Below are 21,587 nucleotides of genomic sequence, written 5' to 3'. Positions count from 1 at the left end.
GCTTAGTAACTTCTCTGCCAGAGTAACCGCTATAAGAAAGTTTAGATGGAATTTAATTTTATTTTGAATTAATGCGTGCTACAGTGAAATATCATTTAGGTTCGCTAAATTTGTGAAATATAATTCTTAAAATTGCGGTCTGAAGGCCCGAAGTTAATTTACGAAAGAAACGCGAGATAACACATATTGCTTGAATTCCTAATAGTAGATATATTAGGTAGAGAATTTATTTAATAATTTACAATGAGTATATTTTTTTATTTACAAAATACAAAAGTACAAAAATTACAAAAATAAAGAAAATTAAACAGTATTAATAGGCATGGCTAACGCCGTCTGCCAGAGTTTGCTAGACATTGAAATAACAAAATTATCTTCACAAACAAAACTAGATTAACTCAATTAATGCCAAAGTAAAAGAAAAACTGAAATTGTTTCACAATAAAAAATTTTTACTCTGTTAAAAAAAAATTAAATACTGGATTTTAAATAAAAAATGGTACAAGTAATTATCAGATACTTAAGAGATCTTTACTGGGAGGTAACTACTTTAAATAAGTGATTAAATACAAGAAAAATAGAAATTATATGAATTATGTGAAGAGCTTAATATATAAATAAAGAAGTGTAAATATTAGGATATAAATGAAAATAAATGAAAACTTAGTTAAAAACATGAGAAGTATTAGGAGGTCAAGTTTTTCCTCAAATCCATGGCTCTACGAGTATATTGAAGCAAAGGTTTACACGACCTGGAGGATAACATCTCCACTATGTCACACCCTTGAAGAGTGGCACTACCAAGGAAACGTTTTCTCAAATCACTTAGAGCGGGACATTCTACTAAAAAGTGATGAAGATTTTCTTTACTGAAAAAACACATATTACATAATTCCTCCTGATAATCCCTCTCTATACAAGGAACCGAATTTAGTTTCAATAGTTCACCCCTAATTTTCAGCAATAGACTCAAATCGGACAAATTCATATTGACATCGGAGTGAGGCGCGCAAAATCTTCAATGAGTATATAAATATAATATAAAATAGGGAAGGGAATAGCTATGCGGTTAGCGTATTGGAATCCCACGCGGAGGTCCCGGGTTCGAATCCAGCTGCTGACCCTTAGATTTTCTCTTCCTAGAAGCTTCTCACAGCTCACTGTCCGGTGTTGTCTGTAACGAGAGAACACTGTCCAGAGGCCGGCAGTGCACTGAAAAAAAAAAGCTCCGGGCGCTAATAATCTTAGATGTTGACGCGCCTTAAATCATAAAAAAAAAATTCTACATATTTATCTCCTTCAAGACAGACGTTGTTATGCAACGAAAAATTAAAAAAAAATATATTTTTTAAATTTTTCTCTTTTTAACCTGTGATTAATAGTTTATTATAGATTGTAGACATAGACAATTTTAAGTTGAATGGTGTGCTATTTGAACAACCATTTTCTAGATGAAAATGGCCAGCATAAGGGTCTGTGACATCTAATAAATTTTAAAAAATATTAATGAAAAGTTAATGCAGTAAAATTATTTAAATGATATCAAAGAAGTATTAATGAAATAATAGGTACTTGCTGATTTTTGCACCTCTTGGCGTTTAATCAACCCTTATACTTAACTTTTTTAACTGTTAGTTTTTGTTAAGGAGATTTTTGAACCTTTTGGATGGATTTTCCTTTTTTTCTATTTTGCAAAGTTACATATCTGCTTTACAGTTTTTCTTAAAATTTAGAGTAAGCAATACTTTCATTATAACCTGGTATGGTATTTAATAGGAACCTTAACTGCCGCTGGAGAGATCTTTTAAAACATGCTTAGAGTTGCGGTCCCCAAAGAATCCTCAAAAACAATTTTCTTGGGAAAACGTTTCAAATATTATTGGAACTTATTTGTACGAAAATAGCACAATTAAACTGCGATTTCAGTGCTTTCTTTTAAGAGGAGTAAGAAAAATTAAAGTGCGTTTACAGTACTTCTCCCTAAAAAGCAAAGAAAAACTAAACATGAAATACACACGATCGCAAAACTTCCCCAGTAGGATGGCACTTTAATGTCACGCAGTAAAACTCGAACCACTTCTTCCTACCAAATTTTATGTAAATTTTTCGTGGTTATTGATTATTAAGGCAAGCCTTAAGTGGGACAAACTCCGTTTCTAACGTTGAAAAGGTCGAGAGCCGAAAGCTGTATCCACATAAAGTTTCGAATCGAATGATCAATGACGTAAATCGGTACATGCGGCGATGTCGTGGAAAGATTGCTGCACTTCCACTTAGTAGGTGTAAGAGCATGATGGTCGTTTAATACATGTTGGGAATTTACCTACCACATGCTAATTGTTCTGTAACACAGAGTAATAATAGTTTTATAGAGGGCCTTACTACTTCTCTCCTTAGGATGCACTGCGTCAAGACTTTTAAAATGCAAATCTATGTAAAATTAGAAATAAATGACCACTCATTCATGAAAATAGGAGCACGCAGCTTTTCCTGAAAATGTTTTACAAACGACCGACGCGGAGTTAATGTGATACCCAGATATTTATACTGCGAAACTATATCTATAACTTCACGTACCACCAACGCTCCTCCTTTCGCGCCCTCCTTCCTCCCTTTCCAAAAATAATGATTTTTGATTTGATGTTTCACGGTCAAGTTCCATATGCAACAATATTCATACAATCTATTAATCATATTTTATAGAGTGCGGTTGTCGGAGGCAAGAAACACAATATCGTCCGCATATAGACATCTTACATTCAAATCTTCAATCCAGATACCTCCCTCTATATAATCGTGCAGATCGTTTATGAACAACGGGAACAACAGTGAGACAACAAACAATCTTGCTTTACTCCAGATTTAGTTTCAAAAAATTCTGTCAAATCTTTGCGTCCAAACTGCAGCCTCTGTTCTACTATAATACCTTTCTATTGCCTCAATAAATTTGGTGGAAACTCCCATTGTAAACAACTTATAAAAAATTGATTCTCTTAACGGAGGAGAGTCAAATGCTGAGCGAAAATCTACAAAAAAAACAGTACATTTTACTTTTCCTCATAGTTTTAATTTCAATAATATTCAACAAATTAAAAATATTATCATTAGTACAAAAACCCTTCCTGAAACCTGATTTGATATTCATTTAATTTATTGTTCTCCTGCACCCAACCACTCAACCTATCTAACAATAAACCAGTAAATAATTTACAAATTGTCTCAGCAAAAGCTATACCTCGATAATTACTTAAACAGTTTATATCCCCTTTTTTATAAAGTGGAAATAAATAGCACTACTGAATAGTGACTTTTTGTAAAAAGTTCCTAAAGATTAATTTTAAACTTTGTAGCCCACTGCATAGTTCTTAAAGTTTTATCTTCAGGCAATCGCCTTATCTTCTGAATTGAAGACATATTATGTATAATTCAATTCGATCAATACTTTTAATACCCAAAATTAATTAGAACAAACTTTCACCCTTGCTCCCTTTTCTTTACTTTCTTTCCTTCCTGACTTCCTTTCTTTTCTAATACAGCACTTCTACCATTCCATCAGTGATTCCTTTTTTATAATTTTGTTTTTTACCAGTATGGACCAAGTTTTAGATAAAAAATAATATTTTATTAGAAACATTTCTCTGATAATTATCATCAAAAAAATCATAAAAACAAATAGCAATATAAATTTACATTGCATTCTTTATCCACATTTAACTTTTTTTATTACTTTATGAACGGTAAATTTTTTCTAAACTTAATGGACAGACGCACTTTTACTATATCACTTCTCAACATTGTGTTAAATAATCACTAATTTTGTTTTGCAAGCCGTTTTGTTTTTTCAACTTCCATCTCGGTCCTTCAAAATATTGGTAATCTGCGTTTTTCCAACTCCAAACCTAATTGTACATAATAACCTTTTGTTAAAAATTATGCAAACTCACAGAATAACTGAATTTCTTAGAAAAATAGAACAAACCTTTCGGCAAGTTGACGATGGCTTGTTTTGGTTTTTGCAAAATCTTCCAACACATTTATTTTATTTTCTAAAGCTAACCACTTTCGTTTGGGACACATATCGGAAAAAATAATATTGTTCGTCCAAAGTAATATTTAAAAAATTTTAAAATGGTACAATATGTATGAGCTTACATAGGAAACTTTAGAAAAAAACAGAAAAAAACAAAAACTTGAGAGGAGATAATTATTTTTATCACCGCGTCAAACGATCTTTTAATAATAAGGTGGTCGTTGGTGGGAGGTGAAACATTTAATCCGTTCCCCAAAATTAATGTCCGCGGTCGCTATTTAGAGTGTCCGTTAGACGGAGGTTCTTTTATATATAAAGTGTATAGAGGTAAAACGGTATAAAACTGTCCGTAAATTGAGGTAGTCGCTAGTGAGAGGAAAGTTATGGGAGGCTCAACTGTATTTAAAATTTATTTAACATATAATAACTTCTCAAACTTAGATACTGCATGCTAGTACATAAACTTAAAGTCTATTTTAAATGGCAGTAATTCAGAAATATTGAGTACATTTGAATGGCAATATGAAATAATGAAGTAAAAATATAATAGAAATACTGTTTAGCTAATACTAGCTTCTAATTTTGTTAATTCTGAGATAATTTCTGTAACATAACATCTAATTTTAGAATCACTATAAGACGTGCAAGTATGGTCGCTATCTTAGCAATATTATGATGTATGCACTGGGTCTCAATCAGCACCCGTTAGAGAAATGTTTAATAAGAATATCTTCTAATAAAGAGGAATTTTAAAGCCACCAACTGCTTGAGATGAAAAATTTGAAAAAAAAAAAAAAATTCAAAACTTAAAATACAATAATTTTGTAGAGATTTTGATAGCAAAACAGCTCATTCAGGAGATAAACGCACAAATCAAAATAGCTACTGATGTTCATCAATAAATTGCCAACGCAAACCTTATTTCTTTATTTAAGATAATGCATTTATAAGCAATAATGAAAATTTAATCTATTTAATTAAACAAAGAGTTCAGTAAAACATATATTGTATTTCCTAAACTATTATGACATAAATGCAACTTCAATTTCTGTATAGAAACTACTTCAATTCAATAATTTCATCTATGCCACTCAAACGCCTTCAGCAAGAGGCCCATTTTTTCTATCTGCTTCAATTTTATTTATGCACATCATGTTCTTTTTCTCTTACTTTACATTCTAAAAGTTTTGCGACGGTAGTAGGGTTCACTTGTAAGTACTTTTAGGGTTATTCGTCGCATTCTACGCTTTTTGGATATTCGTTCATCTTGAAATATTTTCACACTTTTTTTATACATTCGTATGAAAATGGCAGCCCCAAAAATAGACAATGGCACAGATAAATATGACAAAATAAGCGGAAAGTATTCTCGATGGTGAAAATTATTTTTGTCTTTAAATGCATAATAGTTTTTATAAGCAGGAAATATATATTTATAAAATAGTAGATAATTCCAAACTACTGCTAATAAATGGAATAGTAATTCAAATAATAAAAATAATAAAACCAACGTTATAAGGAAGTTTGCGCCAAGACGAACTGCTTTGCCTAATATTGAATACATCATTTTAATGTGCATAAAGTTTAAACACCTCACTGCTACCAAAAAGGCAAATATACCCCCTAAAATGTATGTTTCATATAACCAGTAAAACGGAACGTAAAAGCTCGTGAATGTTATTGATTTATCTTTCTCAAGTAACTCTTTATAGAGATAAAAGTAAATAAGCGTACGTAGGTATCCAACAAACATAAAAACTCCTGTGACTATAAGCAAGGCATCACAAATTGTCCACCAATTGCTGAAGAAACTACTACTACCAAATAATGATATGAGTATTATTGATTTGATCACAATTATTATAAGAATAATCGGGATTAATGTCATGATTAAAATTGTGGCGATTATTTTTTTGTAATCATGGCCATGGAAAATTAAATATGTAGCCTCAACCTGAAAAATCCGTTATTTAAAAATTATAAAAAAAAGCTTAATTATTTTAAAAAAAGTTGTTTTACTACAACACTAGAACATTTTTTTTTGCGCATCAACAGCTGAGGTTATTAGCGCTCGGAGCTTTTTTCAGTGCACTGCCGGTCTCCGGACAGTGTTCTCTCGTTACAGACAACACTGTACATCACCGGACAGTGAGCGGTAAGAAGCTCCTAGGAAGAGAAAATCTAAGGGTTAGCAGCTGGATTCGAACCCGGGACCTCCGCGTGGGAATCGAGTACGCTAACCACATAGCTAATCCCTCCCCTCCTAGAACATTTATATATTTATATCGAATAAAATTTCACTAAAACTATAATTGTTTCTGACGATAAAACTAATCAACTTCACATTGTACACTGATTTGTTGAATTGACTTTGAGTTTTAACTAGTCCTAAGAATCAAGATAACTTTTAGAGTTCTGGGGAATGAGGTACCAAGACCTACTATGAAGTAAAGAATTTCAAGTACCTTTTTAAACTAGAGATAAGCAGCATTTATAACAGAGAGCGAGTTTTTTGGTTTTATATTAAACGGTTTACTCACGTTAGCCTTGGTCAAGTATACTCCGCTCGGTAGATATTCAGTAATAATAGTTACTACAGACAATAAATTGCTGTTTACATTGTATAAATTGGCTTCTAAAAATACTGCCCGTGTGTAATTGTCAATCCAATCATTCATTAATAATTTTACGAGTTTTCTGTCTGAATTGCCCTTAGTTGTATGCAACACTTCACCATATCCACCACTTCTGTAAAACAATCCAGAATATCCAAACATTCCTAGTGATTCTGATGCATTGTAAGATTCGTATGCCCAAACAGGAGGGTCTTTATGAAATCTTGGCAAAGCTTGCCATTCAGAGTGAAATTGTTTTTTTTCTTCGTTAAATATGTTTAGATGTCCCACTCGGTAACCATACCAGGGCTTGAACAAAGATGGAACTGCACAGCTCCCTGTAATGTTTATTATCATCACATTAAAATAATTATATAATTTCATGTATTTTCAAAATGTTTTTACAAAAAGGGCTACAAATTGATATGACAATATCAGATGATTAATTCATTCATGTTGCTTCTAAAAGAGTAAAATAAAAGAATAAAAACTGGCAGTTCTGGAAGATGAGTAACGGCAGGTGACTTTATTGGGAGTTTCCGTATCCAGCAATATCGCCTATTGGTTGACGATTGCAAGCGATCAGCCAATTCCGGTACAATCCGAGATAGCCAAAATTTCCCAGGCAGCTTCATAAGACTGTAACTCCAAGTAGAAGGGTCTTTATAAAATCTTAGAAAAAATGCCCCGTGAACACATACTCATTTTAGTACTTGCAGGTCTTTACTACACCAATACCTCGCTTTGCGTCGTTTCGTTTTGCGTTTTTTCGAAGTTGCGACGCTGCTTAATTAGTACTAATTTTCACTCTGCGTCGTTAGATTTTCGAAGTTACGTTGTTTTGGGTTCGATTGAAATTTTCATTTTTTTCTAAAAGATGGTAACACTTTTGTTTCTAATTGCGCCATGCCATCAAAACTCGGGGATTCCCTTTCTAACTAAAAATCAACGCAATTTGCAGTTTTATCTTCACTTTGTTATGCTGATTTTAGTCGGGTTCTACACGGAGCAAAAACTATGTACAGCCGTTATCAGTTTATGTATTCCATGAGTTTATACCCAAGGGAGGGTAAGGGTAAGTGGTTTTGCAGCGAGTTCGCAACTCGCACGATATTTTCATGGAATACATAAACTGATAACGGCTGTACATAGCCAACTCGCCGGAGCAATAAAATTTCCACGCGGAAATTTTTGCTCCGTGTAGAACCTGACTTAGAGCTCAGTTTCAATACGTAGTGTGTTGTAACGTTACGTAATGTAAGTCTCATTTATCAATCAGAAAATCCAAGAGCTATGAAAGGTTGTTCAAAGAATCTGCTTCCTGTCCACTGGCGAGCAAACAAAAAAGCATGGATGACAGCATCATTATTTCAAAACTGGGTTTCAACTTGTACTATTCCAGAAATTAAAGCTTATTGCAACAAGAAAAACTTAAACTTCAAGGCTTTGGTCCTAGTAGACAATGCTCCTGGCCACCCAGTTTATGTTGATGAGTTGTCAGAAAACGTGAAATTTGTATTTTTGCCGCCTAATACGACACCAGTTATTCAGCCGATTTATCAACTTTTAAAAGTTATTACCTACGACGAACATTTAAACTTCTTTTAAGTGAGACTGATGGACAAGATAAGCCTACCATGCTAGAGTTTTGGAAAAAGTTCAACATTATGAAAGCCATAGAAATTATTTCCGATTCGTGGGAGGAAGTTAAACCATCTTGCATGAATGGTGTTTGGCGCACAATATGGCCTGAATATGCGCTGCAGAAGTTGATGGTACACCAGCTGTTCGTCATGAAATTTCTAATTTAGCTAGAGAGTCTAATTTTGAAGGTACGGTGGAGACTGACATAAATGAATTGCTAACCTCGCACAACCAAGAATTCTCTAATGAAGAACTATTGCAAATGGAATTGCAATTTGCTAATGAAGAAGATGACAGTGACCGTTCAATAGAAATCTCCGAAGAGCAAAATTTAACCTCCAAACAAATTTCCAAAGCGATGTGTTTGATTGACGAAGCTATGGAGATTTTTTAAAAAAACGATCCTGACAGCGGAAGGAGTTTTAAAGTGTCCCAGGCGGTAGCTACGAATATCAAGTGCTACAAGGAAATTTATTTTACGTTGAAAAAAAAAGCTGTTCAGCAAACATTGGACCAATTTTTTGTGAAAGAAAGCCGACTTACAACAACAGCAACTATGAAAAAAGTAGTATTTTCGTAAACCTGGAACCTATCTTCGATCTTTACATGGTTTGCTATAGAAAATTTTAATTCACTTTGCGTCGTGTTTTTTTGGAACGTAACCACGACGCAAAGTGAGGTATTAGTGTACTTTGATATAGAAGAACATGAGCAATATTGTGGAATACGAAGTACGTAACATTCAACTTAGCTATATTTCTCTCGATTCACCATATACAAGCCATTAAAGCAAACAGGACAAACTTATGTTTCGCAAACTAATACAGAGGAGTCACAGGTTATCCGTCACCCTTTTATCCGTCTATTCCAATTAACCGTCACTGTCCTCAGTATTTAAAAATTAAAAAAAAAAAAATTTAAAAAGAAAACTTTTTAAAAATTTATTTTATGTGAACAGAAATTTTAAAGAGTCCTTTAGCCTTAAAAAAAGAGCCCACAAAACCGATTAGATGTCGCAGACATTGTATTAATTAATTTTAATACACAATAGGATGAATTGAATAATGAAAGACACCTGATCTTTAAGGCTTAAGCGTAAAAACGTATAAAATATGTATACCAGTTAATACAAAGTTTTATACACGTTAAACAAAAGAATCTGGAAATTTTCCTGTTTTTTTTTCATTATCCGTCTATTCGACTATCTGTCACGTGTCCGGTCCCGGTCATGACGGATAATCGAGACTCCACTGTACAAATATATTTTTTTGTTCTCTATTTTAGGAGAAATCTAGGGGAGTTGTTATCACCACGACTTTGTCACCATTACAATAAACGTAGCCTTCATAAAAGTCAACAATATTTTTAGTACAAAAGCAAAGCGTAAAGAAAATTTAATTATTACATCAATGCTTTGGAAGATGTCGCCGATTTTGTTTTAATTTACTAAAAGAATAAGTTTAAACGTACACTTTTCTGACACTCGTAACTGCCGCAACCTAGGAGCACCAACTAATTTTGTTGAATAATCACTAGTCCAACCTTTAATAAAAGAATTGGCTCTCACTTTCCCAGAGTGATCAGAAGACTCATATTCTATAAATAAAAAAATTCAATAAATTTTCATTCTTAAAACAAAATATAAATTATAGTAGCTTGCCTTTAAGGTCTTAAAAAGTTGTAACCATCTGAATTAATAAGAGAAATTAATACTAGTAATAACAAAAACTGTTGTAATTCTCAACATTTCATTTAATTTAATTTTGCTCGTATTTAACGTCTATGTTTTTGTAACGGCTGAAGGAAGCTTGCACTAGCGACCATCAGATTCGACTCTTTGTGAGCATCATTTGTTGCACACAACTCATGCCCCAAACACTCACATTACTTATTGTATACGTTAGTGCATTTATTATAAAAGTTTTATTTAAAAAAATAACTTTCAGTAATTTTGTGATGGAAATAGATATATCTTATTCATAATATTGCAATTTCCTTGTTTACAATTTCGTTGATAGTGAATAGGCAAACAGCAAAATAATAACTGAATGGAAATGTTCTTTTCTCTAACTATAATACAAAAAGCATTGTAATGACATGACAGCAACTGCTCTACTAGTCTGAAAACGAGAGGTGGTGGTGTACTCATTGCTGTCCCACAAGAAGATATCCTCAGCTCTTGTACCTATGAACAACGATTTAAACATTGAATAACTCATTGTGCAGATATCGTCAAAATCTTCCATGTTTTTCCTCTGCAACGTTTATAATCCTCCGGACAGTAATTCATCGGTGTATCTCCATTTGTGCGAAATTTTAGAACTAATGGTCCATTATGAACAGTGTTCAGTCGACTCTATTAATAATGGGTGACCTTAATCTTCTTGATTGGTGTCTGTTTGGAAAAGGTGAACAATCATATGACGATCTTTCCTACTCCAGCCAGATTATAATGGACTCATTAACAAATGTTTTAGGTATGGAACAGGTGAATTGTATAAATAATATTAAGAACAGAAAATTAGATTTAATTTTTTCTAATTGTCCTAGTAATATTACTGTAAATAGTTCTATCATTAGTTTAGTCATAGGAGATAAATTACGCCCTTCGTTGATGTTAAATTTTAAACTAAATGTTCCTATAAATACATATTTAGTAATAAGTGATTATAAGTTACAAAAAAATTTACAGACTTAATTCTGGGAATTGTAAGTAAGGAGTAAGTCTTGCTAATGGACACCATATTTTACAATATCAAACAAAAAATTAATCCATTAAATTATTGTAATACAAAAATATGGGGAAAAAAGAATGGGGCACCACAATTTATTGTGAACAAGATTAGAAGAGATCGATACAGAAAGTTTAGAAACCCCACAGGCGTTCCTCAAAACGAATAGAAACAAGTTTTAATTAAATCCTGTCTCTTTTTGTTAAACTGGATTTATATGTCTTAGAGAATAGGTTGAATGCATCATAAATTATATAGTAAGTTAACTACATACTCAGGACCCAAGATGTTGCCAATAATCTAATTGGAAGAAAAAAGGCAAAAGATCATACAATTTTTACCTGAAAGGTCTAGATTCGCACCATCGTACCATTTCAAGGTGTACATGTTAGAAAACATGCTTCGCATAATAAAATTGAGGAGACTGAAATTTCAGAAACATTATTTTATTAAACATTTTCATCACTAAAAAGTATTGAAATGCATTTAAACTACGTAAACTATCAGAAATATTTCCAACTTAGAATAATATGCAAGAATGCAGTGAGAAAAGAACTTCCCATAGGATTATTTGCACTTCTTTAACTCTATAATATAAAATATTATATTTAGATTAAACTACACTATTCCCAGAATAAATTTATTTGGAACCAATATCGATGAATGTAATCACTCTATGAGCAAAACGGTTTTAAATTGAAAATATAAAATTTAATACATTCTTATGTCGAATCCTCTAAATCAAGCTGATTAAGCAACCTCCCCTGAACTAAACCGGTCAGAAATAGAAAAAAATACGTGCTTCGACGAACAGAACAGCGATATTATCATTTTTAACATACTTTGCTCAAGCTGGTAATAGACGTACATAAATTTTGTTCAATATTACCAGAGAACAAAGTTCCACTTTGTGCCCAAGACGTATTTTCAATAGGGATTCATTAGCAAAATATCTTGAGAACTAAAATACGTGCATCTAATGGTGCCGCATTCTAATTCGGTGGTACTGACTTCAGATCGAAATGTCAAACATATAGGGGGCAAGTAAAGATGTTATTAAATACAGGTCGTATTAAAAAAAATCATAACCAAAATTTATTTCCTATGTAAAGTACTGGTATGGTGTAGGGTGAGTAGGGATGCCTCAAGAATGATAATCATAATAGTAACAATAAACAATAAAAGAAGAGTGGAGAGTACAGAGGTCGGTGAGCGAATAAGGGAAGAAGAACTTTGGTGAGAGGTGGGACGGGAGACGGAGGCAGAAGGAGGTTAGCCGTTGCCGAGGTAAGATCAGGGTTTGCGGAGAAGCTGGGAATCGGTAAATAGCTGATTGGCGTGAGGTAAGTGTACATCTCTGTTAAGCCCTCTGTGTACCTATAACCTCTCACCGGGGTTCCGACTACAACTCCGATTTATTGTATATACAGATTTTATTTTTCGTTACTTTTATTTTATTTATTTATTCTTTTAACATTAGTTCTAAGTATAAGAAAACTTACTGACTCGCCAAGCACACTCACAGTCCTGTTTATTGCATTGTACTGACAATTAAGGACACGATTTATATCCAATGACATTCAGTGATTTCTCATTCTCAGCACCAAGTCAGAATGGTTAGACTGAACTGTGGGCGAATCTTGTTAGAAGCATAAATTATCAGCAACAACCATTATTAATAGCGATCTCAATTGTGAGGCCCAGTTGTAATCCATTGACTCCCTTCCATTCTAACCACATTCAAAGAACAAATCTTAAGCAGTCTAAAAGCAGGCATTTGTAGTAATATCACCCTCCACGTAAGCATTACTCCAAAAAGCATTATTTTTCATCATTCACATTCGAATCAAATAATGAGGTGTGTTAACGGACAAAGAACTGCTTCAACCCCTTCAATATAAAGGCAACCCCAAAGCTTGTCACAATACAGGAATGTTGCTCGTACAATTGCTTTGTACATGGGCAACATAGAGTCCCGACTATCTGCACGAGATCTCAACAAATCAGAAGGGACCCTGTTGGTTGCAATGTTTGCTTTTGTATCAGTATGGGATAATGCATGCAAAAACTTCCCAGATGAACTAAATTTGACGCCCAGAAAAATATAATTATTAGTCACCTCTATTGGACCTATTTCCACAATACAACTGACGCTGTTTTAGGATTCTGCCTTTCCCATGAAAAATAACAACTTTTGTCTTTTCTGAATTAACAGCAGGGCAGTAAATTCCCACTAAGAATTGAATATTTTAAGTTTACGTTGGGCATACAACCAAGCTTCTGCCAACACCACTACGTCATCGGCAAACAGCCGCATTAGGAGATCGCACGTCTTCATCAACCAATACTATATTAACCAATACTATAACAACCAATTACTATGCCAATTAATATTATGCCAACCAATACTAACCAATGGCATAAGCAGCCCTAGAATCTAAAGCTCATCATTGCCTGGATTAAGGAACTTAGTTCTCGCCATTCTCTTATAGTAGGGAAGGAAATATGTCGGCACATCTTAAATCTAGCAACAATCACTACTATCAAGTACCCTAAGCGGATTAATAAGTCCGCAGTAGAATCAATATAGTAAACCCTCCAATTGTTGAACTCCTTGGCCTTACTGAAGAAGGAGGCCCATCTTTTAAGAATGCCCTCTTATGGGCAACTTAATGGGCCTCAAATCGCTCCAAACCCAAGAATTATCGATTGATTACTCAAAGCACTAGATACTTTGCAAAAATGTTCCTGGCTTATGATCCAATAGGAATTTTTTAAGCTTTTATGATCCACTTCGTCCGTCTTTTTACATTCCTTCATGTTCTAGCACTCAACAAAAAATTGGCTTTCAAGAAATCGGTTTATAGAAAGAAACAGAAACAACCTAGATAACAGTCTAGTTATAACCTGGAAAATTTTGTGCTGATAGAAAAGAGAAAAATATTTATTTTTAACTTACCCAGTTCTGTTGTAAGTTCTTACAACCTTTTTCTCGAGATATTCAGAAGAAATTAGCTCACTTCCTCGAGTTATGTAATTATTTCTCGCTTCTTTAAATTTATAGAAATTATGTATGTACTCAAGATTCTTTGATTTATCTAAATCTGACGCTAACATATCGTAGATATGTGTATTTGAGTAATACTTTGATCTTATGTCCAACAGGTAAACGAGTGTAAATAATGCCAACAGCAATAATAGGATTATTACAATTTCCGACGTTAAGTTATTACAAAATATACTACGATATCTCTTCCATATTTTTTCCTTAAAAAAAATAATTTAATTAATTAAAAAAAAGAAAAACATAAAGTATATTTCCAATATATGCTTTAAGAAGGTGTTTAAAAAGAAACCTTAAACATTTATTTAATAAAATCTATAAAATGAGTTGGTTTTATAACTAGATTATTGTGAGCTTAAGCTTAAAACTTAATTTACGAAATATCCGAGATAGAGCCTTAAGTTACCGAATGGATCTTTGTAGGCCGGGTAATTCCACAAATAATATAGGGCACCTGTGGATAAGTTTAAACAAAGAAGCAATTCCGGACCCGAGTCTCGGTTTATTAGGGCGTGGGATGAAAGTGGGTATGGCAGGTGCTTTATCATTGAAACCGCCTATTAAAAAAAAAAATAATAATAACTTTCATGAGACGTTTAAGGCGGAAAACCTTGGATGCTCTCTAAGGCAACCTGATATTAAAGCACCAATACCTGTTTAGAGGGGTTTTACTGTAGTAGGCCCGCTTACGTAATAAAGAATATTTCTCAACATACAAAGAAGCCAAAATGATCTCAAATTCTTTTCGTAAAAATCCTTGCGATAACTAGTTTTCTCAAATTTCTTTCCACCACAGAATTTATTTAAGAAACTTAAAGAATTTAAACCTTGTGTACAAAATGCTAAAGTCGAGAATCACCCGCGGCTTGAATCAGTAATTTTAACAAGACTAAGCATTGGTCATACACGGTTGACACATGGGTACCTCCTCATTGCCGAATGGAGACCGAGGTGCCCCCGTTGCCGAAAAAGGCTGACCGTGTCGCGTTTTGGAAGTGTTGGAAAGGTATCAGGCACTGCTTATCCAAAGGGAATGAGCGGGCCTGCCGCAGGACTACCGTGCAATTCTCCAAGAAGGTTCTCCTTGTGTAAGGAAGCTATTTGATTTCTTTAAAAATTTAAAATTGTATTATAAATTTTAGTAGAGATTAGGTTAGCTTAGTTTAGAAATTTTAAAGAGTACTTTCCCCTTGTATGAATGAATAATATGTCTACGTTTAATAGCGTGAGAGTATTAATTGCATGAAAGTATTTATTTGCGAGAATACTTTGCTTTGAATGTATTTATGGGCGTAAATATGATTGATTTCATCAGAGTACGAGTAACATTATTGCGAGAATGCAGGTAAGAATGTTAGTTTTAGTCTTTTAATCCGGAGTTGAAAGAAATTTATAAAAATACGTATTTCAACCCTAATTAAGTTAAAATTCATTTTAGGATTAAGTCATTTTTAGAGTGTAAAGAAATATTTGTATACACATTTAAGTTAGATTTTATGAAAATAGCCTCCTTAAGATGATAGACTATGCATGAGTTAGATTAAGTCGTTATGGTTATAAATATGTTTATAAATAACTTAAAATAATGCAAAACTCAATGTACTTTAAATTGTTTAAATTTTGGCAAAACGTCAGTTTGTGAAAAACAAGGGATAGTACAATCGACAGAATCGCATTCCCCCGTCGGCCAGATCAATGATGTAAGAAAGGAGTGCGGTCTATATTCGATAACCTAGGCTCCACTCTGCCTTCCTAGGCAAGATACGTGTGTGGTAGCCAGATAGGTCAATAGGTACCATCACTAGGCTCTAGTGGCCCTAGTATAAGAAAAGAAAATGTGTAGTTGGCGCTAATGACCATAGGCGTCGATTCGCCGTAAAAAAGAAATGTTAGTTTAAAGTACAGCTCGCCCCAGACAACTAATATTGCAAATAGCACCTAAAAACAGCTTTCACGTTAGACATAAATATAAATAATGCTCAACATAAGGAACTAATAGTCGTTAAGCTTTGTAGATTTGTATAAAATAAGTTTAAAATACACTTTCAACACTTTTGTAAAAACAAGTTCAAGAAAGCAAGGGATGGCACAAATACAATTTCAAAATACATAAAAAGCAAAACTTAAACAAAATCATGAATCAAATAATAAATTAATTATTGAATCAATTATTATACCTGTAAAATATATAACGGTATTGGTCTGTACATTGGATAGTTTCTTTTTTGAAGAACTGTTTTGTAGGGCGATTTAGACCTAAAAGAAAGCGTTTCATGTGGATCCACGATGTAGTGTTCAATGTAAGTTTTCTGCAACCAAAAATAAATGTAAGACACAAACCTAAAATATTTCTTTCCTTACTAAATTACTTTTATATCTTTCTTATTTGAGAGGGATACTGAGAGGATAGTATTGCCGGAAGCTAGAGAAATGCTAGTACCATTTTAACCAGAATTATGACAAACATATGTCTATATTAAAGAAATCAAACACTACTGCCATCAAATTGTTAATTACTTATAAATAACACATTAAGTATTACTGACAATCTTCAGATTATCTTGAAAAAACAATATACGATATATGTAATTTTATAGTGAGATATTTAAATTTCTTCAATTTTCACTTCAATATACTACCACTTAATGTTTAAATGTACAACTTGTGATAAGGAATGAAGTGTATTAACGTACCAATTAGTGCACACAAAATCATTTTCTATACAGAAAATCGAACCTCTTATTTCCAGGGCCAAACTCGTAATGATTTCTCCTTCTCAGAAACACATCACGAAGAAAATGGAATCAGAGAAAATTCAGAGAAATAAAATAGAATTTTAATTCAGAGAAATACAATGATAGCACCCTACTGAGTCTAGGGCGACAAACCTGTTCTGGGCCTCAGCCACCTAAGGCACTGAATGACTTAATTTCTTTTGCGAGTCCTCAAACCCTGGAATGAGGGTTTCTTGTGAGCTGGACTGATAATAGCCGATTTTTTATTGTACCTTTCAACCGATTGATTGATTTTAAAGTGAACAAAACATCGATTCTTTGTATCTCACAAGAATACACAATATTTACTTTTTGATTTACAATGTTTACTTATTTCCTTGAAGTTAAGTTTGTGGAAAGAGAGGTCTCATTGTTAGTACATTTCGGTCTCCAAATTGTACCTTGTTCTTATCATTTCTATATACAGATACTGTTCGGTCAGAAAAAAACTTCTCGTCGATACCGGCTAAGGGGAGCTTAACAATTCGTGAGCATCAAGTTGTTTTTAAAGTTGGATATTTTCAACACAGTGATACCACAGCCTGCCCGAATTTCTGTTACTCAAGTCCCTCTTACTAAATTTGGTGAAACGTTTTGAAAATACTTTTCTTTTTGCGAAGGTTTTTGACTAACAATTAGTTATTCAATATCAGTTACAAAAGAGGGACAAAAGTATTGTATCAATATTACTTTCTGCAAAATATTAAAAAATCAGATATTTATCTTTCTAATTTACAGAAGCAACCTGGTTCCTGGAAAGGCATGGACGTATGGAAAAGAAGAAGAAAACAAATCCTAATGATTTTAACTAAAAATCTTCCTCAGCAACCTGATATTCTTTGCAAAAATTTGTCCGTTAAAGTTGTATAATATTCTAAACGAATTACCTTAAAAACAATAGCCAGTATAAATGAAATCAGTATTATCTTTATTGGATCCAATAACAACATATGCTCTAATGCCCCAAATAAGAACACCATCATCCAAAGTAAACTTTTATTTTTGCCAAATCTTAGCCCGAAGTAAACTATACAAGTACAGCATACAACCACTACGATGATTCCTAATGTCCTATAAAGAAAACAATGATTTTTTTAAATTTTTTGTCTCTTTGTTTACCTTGAGTATATACAAGAAAAAAGTAAACTAAAATATATCAATTATTCAAGACAGCACTATGGTCATTACCGTAGAGTCGTTGAACATAGTAATCAATTTCAAATAATAATAAAGAAGAAAATAATCACTTCTGGTGTAAAATTAATAAATCACTTAACAATAAGGCTAAGAAAGTCAGAATAAACTCGAAAAACCATTCCCATTAGATGAAATTAGATGATATAAAATTATTAATAATAAACACAAAGTTTCAGTTGCAAACTGCGAAAATTATTTTTTAAATCTAGAAATTTTATTTAAGTAGGATATTGAGATTTGAGAGGGAAAGAGAACTAGACACAGCTAGAATAAGACGGATCTATTCTCTAAATATTTATTTTAATCTAGGTCGTTATATGGCTTAGCCATCAGCGAAAAATCTCAAGTTATGTCAAACTAGGCGCCACGGTAGCCAAACGGTTAGAGGCGAGACCTGCATTGCTAATATGACCGGGTTCCATTCCCGGTCTTAGGCCTTGGATTTTATTTAATAGTTAATAAAAGAAATTTACAGTAAAGTATGTTTGCTAGTCGCCTTCGTCCACTACACCTAATTAGTAGTTGGACGTTAAGCCCCACCTGAAAAAATAGGCGATTACTTTACTTTTTTAATCTAGTCCATAAATGTCTTATTCCTAAAAACTTCGAAGAAAGGCAGTACTCCCCATTATTTTGTTGTGACCATCTCCAACTTCGGACGGAGTTTTTATAGTAGTACGTACATGTTTTAAGAGATAATCGGAATACCAAAAATTTAGTATGGGCACTCACAAGGCTATCTCTTAGTACTCCAAATTCTCAAGGGCTAAATTTTAACATTTCCATCACGCAGTTTGAAAAGCAATAAATCGCACAAAAAGATAGTAGAAGAAGCGTACCTCACTATTATCTCAAAACTGCCCTAAAAGAAATATTGCTAGAGAAATTATATTATTATAGACAGATCTATAGACAGATAACTAATCGCTCCAACAAATTTAAATACAATCAAAGAGACCATTTTTAAGGAAATCGCAAATAAATAAAATATTCTCACCTTCAAATACCTTCCGGTTGGTTAGTTGTTCTCAAACTCGAAAATTTAGGAATATGTTAAATCATGTTTAATACAAACGATGGGCATTTACAAATACTGTAAAAAGAAAGTAAACGCTCTCCACTAGCCCAAAAATGTCCTTACTAAAATCTTTCAAGCGAAATTTTACAAATAAACTTTATATATTTACAAGTGAGCATGAGGGTAACAAGAAAAATCGTTCGAGCCATATGCGAATAAATCTTATATACGAGGGTCGTTTGAAAATAAACTACTTAAACGTTATGGATTTTTTGGGGTAAACCTTTTTTATTTTTCAACATAGTTTCCTTTTAGGCTTATACACTTCGTCCAACGCTGCTCTAGTTTGTTGATCCCTTCCGAATAATAGGATTTGTCCAAGTCTGAAAAATAGCCATTCGTTTCTGCAATCACCTCCTCGTTTGAACAAAATATTTTTCCCGCCAGCCATTTCTTCATATTGGGGAACAAATAGTAGTCCGAGGGAGCCAAGTCTGGAGAATAGGGAGGATGTGAAACGAGTTGGAACCCTATTTCCATTAATTTTGCGACCATAACTGCTGAGGTGTGAGCTGGTGCGTTGTCGTGATGGAAAAGGACTTTTTTGTAGGCCAATCGTGGGCGTTTTTCTTGCAGCTCGGTTTTCAAACGGTCCAATAACGATGAATAATATGCACCTGTAATAGTTTTACCCTTTTCCAGATAGTCCATGAGGATTATTCCTTGCGAATCCCAAAAGACAGTCGCCATAATCTTTCCGGCCGAAGGAACGGTCTTCGCCTTTTTTGGCGCAGATTCCCCCTTGGTAACCCATTGTTTAGATTGTTCTTTGGTCTCAGGAGTGTAGTGATGTATCCATGTTTTATCCACAGTGACGAAACGACGCTTAAAGTCCTGCGGATTCTTCTGGAACAGCTGCAAACCGTCCTTGCAACACTTCACACGATTTCGTTTTTGGTCAAGCGTGAGCAATCGCGGCACCCATCTTGCGGATAGCTTTGTCATGTCCAAATGTTGATGCAAAATATTATGCACCCGTTCATTCGAGATGCCCACAGCACTAGCAATCTCACGCACCTTCACTCTTCTGTCATCCATCACCATATCATGGATTTTATCAATGATTTCTGGAGTAGTAACCTCAACAGGGCGTCCAGAACGTTCAGCGTCACTTGTGCCCATATGGCCACTCCGCAAATTTTGAAACCACTTTTAAACTGTTCTAATCGAAGGTGCAGAGTCACCATAATGTTTATCAAGCTTCTCTTTAGTCTCCTGAGGCGTTTTGCCTTTCATAAAGTAGTGTTTAATCAACACACGAAATTCTTTTTCGTCCATTTTTTGAAAATCACTCGACTTCCTCGATTCAAACGAATGCCAAATACAAAGAAATAGACCGATCTGGCTGAAACTTGGTGTGTGTTCTTCCAAGAGATGCTACTAACTAAACATAACCTCGATACGCGCCAGTAGTGCTATCTCTCTGACTTTGCACGGACGTTTCAAACGATCCTCGTAAGTGAACAACTACTCTGCAAAAAGGTGCACACGAAATTTTGTTTTTTGTTACCTTTCTTTCCTGAGTTAGTGTTCTCGCACATAAGTACTGAGACTAAACGGATCTTTTCTTTGATAACTCGAGTTCAAAAATTGGACATGATCTCAGTATTTTCCTTACCGAAGTGAGAGAAAATAAATATAAGTAGAGAGCTAAAAACCTGGAACTCCGTATCGTTTGTCCTAATGCATTGCACAGTAAAAGTAAAACTTATCGTAAATACAACATCGTGTTTTCGATATTTCTTAATAGACTTAATTGACTAATTAGAGGAAATTAGTCAATTTTTCAGTTTGTAGTAAATTTTTATAAATAGGTTTTAATGATTTTATTTAAACTTTATACACAACAGATTCAACTTTCTGTGGAATGATTTTTCGCAGATAAACGAATGACTGGAGAATTAAAATAATTGTACTTTTCTAAAATAAAAACGAATTTTAAAATAAAGGAAACAATATCTACCAAGAAAGGAAAAGCCAAATTCTCTTTTTCAAGTCAGACCTTCTTTTCACCATTTGCACTGGAACTAATTTCTTCGGAGTGATAATATGCCAGAAGATGAGCAAAACAGCCTCTATAAATCCTCTAATAGCTGAGCCTGCAACGCAGTGTTAGTATATTTTATTTTATATGCACGAAGGGTTAGTCAATGTAAAAAAACTAATCAAAAACAGAACAAAATAAATAATTTTCTTCAATTAAAATAAATTCTTTCAAATTACGTAAGTATATCATGATTTAAAACCAATTCAAAATAACCCTACAAAACCTCTCCAAATCATAAGACAGAAAGAAATAAAAAAGAATGCAAATTTCTCCAAGTAGAGCACTATTTCCTAAGAAAGTCAAACCGAAAGAGAAATTCTCATTAAATAAAAAAAATTAAAAAAGCAAACAAAATAGAAATAAAACATCTGTTACCAAGTTGATATACCAAGTATATTAATAAATA

General features: G+C 33.4%; 1 protein-coding gene across 12 annotated transcripts in view; it reads right to left on the bottom strand.

Moving 5' to 3' along the window:
- Positions 1–5,019: 5,019 nt before the first annotated feature.
- The window catches only part of LOC141458561 (uncharacterized), a 101,015-nt gene continuing 84,447 nt past the window's right edge, over positions 5,020–21,587 (bottom strand). For 5 of the 12 annotated variants that reach the window (XM_074136721.1, XM_074136726.1, XM_074136724.1 and 2 more), the window contains 8 exons: positions 21,098–21,233; positions 17,747–17,930; positions 16,263–16,394; positions 13,981–14,288; positions 11,363–11,445; positions 9,760–9,885; positions 6,571–6,983; positions 5,020–5,984 (listed from right to left, as the gene is read on the bottom strand). In XM_074136721.1, coding sequence (XP_073992822.1) covers positions 5,202–5,984; positions 6,571–6,983; positions 9,760–9,885; positions 11,363–11,445; positions 13,981–14,288; positions 16,263–16,394; positions 17,747–17,930; positions 21,098–21,233 — 2,165 coding nt within the window. In that variant the 3' untranslated portion in view covers positions 5,020–5,201. The other 7 variants (XM_074136727.1, XM_074136728.1, XM_074136729.1 and 4 more) reach the window with 7 other exon arrangements.

This window comes from Rhodnius prolixus, unplaced genomic scaffold, assembly GCF_049639745.1.
Source record: "Rhodnius prolixus isolate KJV_2025 unplaced genomic scaffold, Rpr scaffold_5, whole genome shotgun sequence".
In the NCBI taxonomy this organism is placed as follows: Eukaryota; Metazoa; Arthropoda; class Insecta; order Hemiptera; family Reduviidae; genus Rhodnius; species Rhodnius prolixus.
This window is presented reverse-complemented; position numbering and strand designations above follow the sequence as displayed.